At 45.2% G+C, this 7,493-nt stretch overlaps 1 protein-coding gene across 1 annotated transcript; it reads right to left on the minus strand.

Moving 5' to 3' along the window:
• Positions 1-521: 521 nt before the first annotated feature.
• Positions 522-7,233, minus strand: KCNV1 (potassium voltage-gated channel modifier subfamily V member 1). The gene is made up of 3 exons (XM_081116835.1): positions 6,650-7,233; positions 5,358-5,887; positions 522-2,113 (listed from the first exon to the last, which is right to left on the minus strand). Exons 1-3 carry the CDS (start codon positions 7,114-7,116, stop codon positions 1,602-1,604), a joined length of 1,509 nt encoding a protein of 502 aa, XP_080972961.1. The 5' UTR covers positions 7,117-7,233; the 3' UTR covers positions 522-1,601.
• Between the last annotated feature and the right edge of the window lie 260 nt (positions 7,234-7,493).

Genomic DNA, 7,493 nt, shown 5'->3' on the forward strand with positions numbered 1-7,493 from the left:
ACCAACTGTATAGCAAGAGGGACCACAGGGCAATGGAGTTGAGGAATAAGGGAAGTATCTTAACATAAGGCAGGTAAAGACTTGAAGACGGTGAGCATGCAGGTTATCTCAGTACCCCAAAGGCCAACCACGTAAACAACTGCCAGCGGAGTTTAGGAGTAAAACTCTATGTGACATTTTAATGCTATATATCAGCGTGGCTTGGAGAGAGGTTTGGGAGTAGAACTGATAAAATATGATACAGTCATATATTAAAGCAGTATTGCCCCATATTCATTTCTTATCACCACTCAACCCTGGCAAGGAACCTCTTGGGCATTTTTTTCCCTAATTTCCACCTCCTTAAATTTTAATACTATAGATATACTCTATATCTGTTAATGTATTGCATGTATATGTGTTTTATGAATAAAAGAGTAAGATATTTTTGCCCCCAAGAACCAGTTTTCATTCCATTGTTGGCAGTTACATCCATTGAAAATGCAGGTATTAAAGTGATACTCCATATGCTTCTTAGTTTTAAAAATCTCATTTACTAGAATATTGGGAAACATTAATTATTAAGAACTTTTGGCTTTAATTATATAACAGAATGTCTTGGAATTTTATTATCATGAATGTCCAAATGCTGTCAAAATGCGGGCAAAGTTTGAACATTTGTTATTTCCCCCGACACTCAGAAAGTTACCCATAATATTTTTTAACAAATAAAAGATCTTCAAGTTCATCCAGTGATATCATTCAACATATAATTCTCATTTCATAAAATAATTTCAGTGCATACATTTAAGATGATCACTACTTCATCTTTACATGTTCATGATTTTAAAGACGTAACTTGAACACTACATCAATACAGAGGTGTTTAAAGCCCATCGAACTTCCATGGAGTACTAAGAGATATCTGCTTCAAACTCCACACGTGGCCCTCAGCGGGAGGGGGCAGATGTGTAATCCTCGAAGCCTTTGTGCAGCCTTCTTCCACTGTAGCCTGAGCAGTTTTGGGGATTCCCACCCACGATAATAATGCTGGAATACAGGGCTCAGTCCATTTGTGACCAGAGTTTGCACCAGAAGGAGGAAATGACCAACGAGTCAGGAATTTTCCCTTGTAAAAGTAGTCATTATATTCAACAACTTCGACAGATGAAGAAAGGAGTGAGTCATTTACTTGAGGAGTATCTTTAAGTAACAAAGTTGTTCAGTGTGTTCTTAAATGTTCACTTATCTTTTCTCTGGGCTATGCAGTTTAAGGCTATTTCTTTTTTTTAATTAATGGTGCAAAAAAAACTTTTAAAATTAGTGATACATAAAACTTTTAACTGTTGTATGTATTGCAATATTTTATATCTGACGTGTCTATTAAGCTAGTTGTATTGGGTTGTGTTGAATGCTTATTTTTGAGACTCAAGTGTATCAAAATCTTGGGCAGTAGTTTGGGGGGGACATGAACTATTCTAGTGCACTAGGCAATGTATCAGCAAAAAGGAACACAGGGAGTGCTCAAAAGAGACTTCTCAGCAGTACACGGACAACCATATCAAGGCTTTATAGGTCGAGTTACTTTCACACAAGCTTTTGTAAATAAACTGAAAGTTACTTCAAAACCAGAAATCGTCCCCTCCACTGCTCCTAGTACTTGCTCTTTCCCTGCCTTTCAGTCGAAGCATCTCCATGATGCTCCGGGCATAGACATCTCTCAAGTTCACGCTGATGTAGGAGTCAGTGGCTATATTCTTGGTAAGCTTCTTCAGAGCTTCGCGCTGCCTAACTGCTGCTTCCTTGAGCTTTAAGGTAAAATAGCAAGCGGAGAAGCGGTCGTTAATGATAGCGATAGGCAAAGCCAAGGCAAGGATTCCCGATAATATACACATGAAGGCGATGATTTTGCCTGTGGTGGTGTCTGGTCTAATGTCCCCGTAGCCCACCGTGGTCATGGACGTTGTGGCCCACCACCACGCACAAGGGACACTTGTGAAGGTTGTGTCCGGAATGCTTTGCTCAGCAAAATATTCCACAGTGGAGAATATAGAAATGCCCACAGACAGAAATAGGAGCAGTAGGCCGACTTCTTCATAACACTGGGTGATCGTCATTCCAAGTGAGCGTAATCCTGTAATAGAACATCTGCTGTCAGTCACTGGCACCCCTCCTCTCCTCCCTCTTCTTCCCAACCTTCCCTCCTTCCCTGCTATCTGCCCACAAACGTGCATTTCACATCTGTGTCTCCAGCACTGGGCAACGTTCTGGGGTATATAGGTGACAAATCATAACCCTTGTCTTCAGGGCGCTCATAGTCTAGTTGATGGGGCTGGACTGAGAAGGCTAGAAAGAAATATAGTTAGATCCATTCACTCACTTCTGTATTTGTTAAACACCTACTATTTGTACAGAAAAACGTGAGGAATGAAATTAAAAAGCCGGCAGGAGTATCTGATAGGAATGTATATTTGAGCGTTGGGTGTGGAGGGTCACTTGGGCGGACCTGCATTTCAATGCATCACTTCGACACATTTTTCTAATGCTAATTTGATGCTGTCTACTCTTCCCACCCTCCCAATAAAGTTTAACGCCACGAGCATGAGCGTACTATCATCCGAAAGCCAGAGGCAGTCAAGGACATATGCCATGAGAATGAAGTGAAGCAGGTTAGGCATCGGTGACAAAACTGACATGAGAACATCACATGTACATTCAGGGGATAATCCTAGAGATCTGCCAGGAGGGGTTCCTGAGCTCCTATGACACCCATGGAGATTCTAGTCCTTAACACCAAAGCTCTAGGAAAATACCTCCTTGAGTACATAGAATTCCTGCATTCCTGTAAAGAAGTAGGCCTGACTGTAGACTAGTCCTCCATTGCAAAAAGGGATGGAGGACTGGAGCCACTAGAAATTCCCTCACTGTGAGGCACTGGCAAAGTCCTCATTCCTGTTCCGAGGGTCCATCAGGCCCCGGGGGACAGAGCCAGGAGAGGCCCTTCCCATCTCTGAAGAGACCAGGCCTTAGGGAGAGCGAGGTGCGACTGTGATGGGACTGTGATTTGACTAAGGTACCTTCCCTAACACTACAGAGATACTGCTAAGTGTGTACACACATTTTGAAGCCATATCAACCTGATGTCACAATGATACTGTCTCTGAAGTCCAAAGCAATGCCTCCTAGAATCATATAAAATTTTATTCACTCGCAGAGACTACTTGCAGTGCACTAAAACACTACTGGTGCTCTCGTTATTTTGAATTTTGTTCTTAAAACTTTGAGGTATTTGTGAATTATTTACCAGCTACTTTCACATATTGGTGAATATTAACCTTGAGGTTTAACTTCAAAAGAATTTTTTTTAGAATATCTTCAGAATACAATTTAGAAAACTGGCCTTGATGTGTCCATATTGCATCGCATTTCTGAAGTAAAATGACAGACTCTGAGGGACAGCATAGTGTTTGGGGAGGCTGTTTTCATTTCAAGATGAAATCTAAACAATTGTGTAAAGAAACATAAAGTGGTCTGAATTTCTCCATGTGACATCTATTAACTCAGATAATTCTCAAAAAACAATATGAGATGGATGTAATTATTACTCCTTTTTACGGATCAGTAGACTGAGGCATAGAAAGGTAGCGTCTCTAGTACAAAGCTACAGAGCCAGGATTTAAATCGAGGCTCTCTGGCCTGCCATTGTTCTAACTTATTGCATAATACCTTTCAATGTATAGTCACAGTTACTACATGGGAACATATGTCATCTATGTCTATATTTTGCTAAATGTAATGCTTAGGTTAAAACTGTCCAATATTTGTTCAAGTGTCCATATCTTTTTAATAAATGAAGGCCTCATTAATACTTTGTACTTCTTTAGAACTGAAAAAAAAGTTTGAAGAGGTAACATTGTGGAAATTACTATTATTTTCCTTTTCCTTTCTTTTGGGAAAAAATGTAGTCTTTACTGGTTGATTTTAAACTGAATCCTGTGAAGAGTTTATAAATACTAGAAGAAAGCATCCTATTACGTGTGTCAGAAAACAAAGAGTAGTACTTCTAAAAGTTGTTGGAAACCCCATTATCCAATCCTTGGTATGTGAGACTAGCTAGGAAAACATATTCCCAAAATTATATTAAGATAAGCCCCAATTACTTCAGTGATGTGAAAAAAATACCTGAGGTTAATTTCTCCCTATATCTATAAGGAGAGACAACTATCATTAATTTCTTTTAGGTGATCAGTCAGGCACATATCTAGAGAAATAGGTGGTAAAGGACTCTCTAGCCAAATTATTTCTATTCGTATGTATTGCATTAGTATGTATGATATCGATATGGCATCCTACTCTGTTGTTTCTCAAAGTGTGGTCCAAGAACCACCTACATCAAAATTCCTTGTGAGCTTGTTAAAATTTATGCTCCGGGACTCAGTCCCAAATACTGAGAACTGACTCTCTAAGACTGGGGCTCAGAATTTGCATCTTAACAAGATTTTATGGGATTCCTCTTTTCAAAAAGTCTAACATAAGGTAACACACATGTAGCTCAGAACACTCAACAGGTACAGGGCTGAGAATCACTGCCCTTAGGCAGGCAAGGGTCTTCTTTAATGCATTTGTGTGATTTCCCCTGACAGTGGCTATAATTTTCAAGTACAATTGTGTGTTGTGTGGAGATTTTTCTAGGGAGAATGCTCGTTAGATGGTCTAGGCTTTATGATACACATGAAAAGCTAAGGCCTTCTTGTTACTGCCTCTCTCATGCATCCCAGGTCATGGACAAGAAAATTCTCAGATACTAGAGAAAGCATTTAATTAGTGCCTTCTGCTTTCTTCCCAAGCAAATATTTCCGTTTCTTCTTCAAAACTTAGGAGAAGGCCACCAATTCCTGGTCATCTCTCTTTCTGTATAGCCAGAGAAGCCTCGGCAGGACAGACTTTCTCTTCTGCCAAGGAACACAGGTGGCAAACACTTTCTTGGACACAGAAGAGAAACTGGCTTATGTCCCTAACTATCATATATAATTTATGCATATAGTTAATGTGCTCTTTATGCATCTTTTATTCGGAACCTTCTAGAGGCAGAGTGTCTTTAGTTTTTGTACATATTCTGGGCATTGAGGTTCACAAGTGGTCAAATTATTTCTCAAATGCCTTATGGAGAGAAAGAGTAGGAGAGGCACTGTTTCCTTTATACCTGTGATAACAACTTGAAGGCTTAGCCTCTCAATATTTTGGAGATCATGGTTGGGTAGAATATGGGAGTTGGTATTCGGAGTATCAATTCAGAGTTGCTTCCCTTGGACTGTGGGTCAAACCCCTAACGCTTAAAAACAAGGGCAAGTTAAAAAACATCAATGAAATCTGAATACCTGTGGAATGTCTGCCCAGCTTTAGCATGCGCAGAGCCCTGAGCAGCCTCAAAACCTGGACGATGCGCCCCACGTTTTCCAGATCCTGTGTGGTCTCACTCCCACTCAAGCTCTCTACCAGAAGAGTGATGTAGAAGGGCAAGATGGCCAGCAGGTCTATGATGTTGGGCACCTTTCTGAGAAAGAGGCACCTGTCCCGCACACACAGGAAGCGTAGGACAAACTCCCCTGTGAACCAGCTAATGCAAAAGTACTCCAGGATTTCCAGCAGCTGCAGGTCCAGCCAGCTTAGCTCGGCCGACATCAGGGCCATGTTGACGATGGACACCACCACGAAGATGATGGAGATGACCCCGAAGATGCGGGCAGCTGTGGAAGACCCAGGCTTCTCCAGGATGTCCCAGAGCTTCTGGCGGACGGCGTAACAGCGGCCCTGTGAGAAGTCTTGTTCACTCTCAGGCTGACTTTCCTGGTCTTCTGCGTCCTTCTTAAAGTCTAAGGTCTCACTCAGCTCTTTTCTTCTGAAATATCTTTTAGAGAAGACAACCTGGTGATTAGTCAATTTTTAAAAAATACAGCAGTAAAAAAGACAATTAAACTTGGTAGTGAGGTTTTGCTTCTTATTTTAGTTAAATGCAGAACACGTCCGTTCATGGCTTACCCGGGCTGTCTCTTGCCCACAGTATTCTAACTTTATCACTTAGCCTTATTATTTTTAAAATGGCACTTTTGTGGTAGGAGCTTACACAAGAGGGTTTATACATAGCAAAGCTATTTAATGCATTTACTCATTTTCTTGTAACAAAACCAGACGTTTGCCACATGGAACTGTGTGTGTGTGTGATGGAAAGGTCGTCACGCAGGAATGACAGCGAGAGAAAGCAGCGAAGTCATCATCAAAGCCAAGGAATCAACCTTCTATCTTGTGCATTTAAAGCAGTTCTCCAGCTACATTTTAAAATCGAGTGTCCTAGGTCTGATAAACGATAATGCTTCATATTGAGACCCACATCCCTATACACACCTCTTTTGGAGCATAGCTTTTGTGACCCCTTTATTCAATCACCCAGTATTTACTGCAGGCCTGGCCTCCCTTGCCTTGGAAAGGAGTTGGCCTATGTTCATCCCCAAAGGAAGGTTCAAAAAGTTCCACCCGAAAGTTGGCTTGACCCCTTCCAGCCCGCCACGGCCACCTTGCAGCTCAGAGGCGGCCAGGCGGTCACAGGCCTGGGCTTAGGAGGCCGGTGCAGAGCCTCAGGCCGGCGCCCGGCCCCCGCCCGCCCCGCGCGTACCTGTCCCTGCAGCAGGCGTCGATGCTGAGCTCGTCGATGCCCCAGTACTGGATCTCCTGCAGGAAGGAGAGCGCGCACAGCTGCTCCATGACGTGCAGGCGGCCCGTGCGGTAGTAATGCAGGACGTAGCGGAAAGCTTGCGAGCTGCGGTCGAAGAAGTACTCGTTGTCCACGGGGTTGGCGTCGTCGCAGAGCTCCAGCGGGCTGGGCACGGCGGCCAGGGCGCCGGGGCGCCGGTACGAGGCCACCACCACGGCCAGCTTGCCCAGGCGCGTGTGCGGGAAGCAGGACAGCGCCTGCTGCGAGAGCACAAAGCGGCTGCCGCCCACGTTGACCGTGAAGCTGTCCCCGAGCGCCAGGGGCTCCCCCTCGCCCTCGCTGCAGAACACGCTGGACTCCAGCGAGGTCAAGGAGACGCTGTCCAGCGGCGAGTCCGGCGGCGCCCGGCCGCGGGGAGGCAGCTCCATGCCGGCTGCCGCTGCCTGGGGGCGCCGCAAAGTGGGGCGGGGGCGCGGCCCCGGGGGGCAGCCGGGATCTCCCGGGCTGCCGAGGGGTGCCTCCCGCCGGCGCGCCCCGACTCTCTCCGCCCTGGTGCTCGCGCCCCCCTCTGGCCGCCAGGGAGCTGCGGGCGCAGCGCCGGAGCCGAGGCTGGGAGCCGAGGGGTCGCGCCCCGGAAACCGGGAAACGCTCGGGTGCGTGTCTCTGGCCCTCCCCAGACTTATGCACCCCCTCCCGGCTGTGTAAGGGAGGTCCCGAGCCCGGGAGGTGCAGGGATGGAAGCCCGGTTATTTGAGGGGCGCGGCGGTTGGAGGAGGGGTCTGGAGGTCGGGGGGCAAGCGCACTG

Source organism: Miniopterus schreibersii (assembly GCF_964146895.1).
Source record: "Miniopterus schreibersii genome assembly, chromosome: 17".
Taxonomy (NCBI): domain Eukaryota; kingdom Metazoa; phylum Chordata; class Mammalia; order Chiroptera; family Miniopteridae; genus Miniopterus; species Miniopterus schreibersii.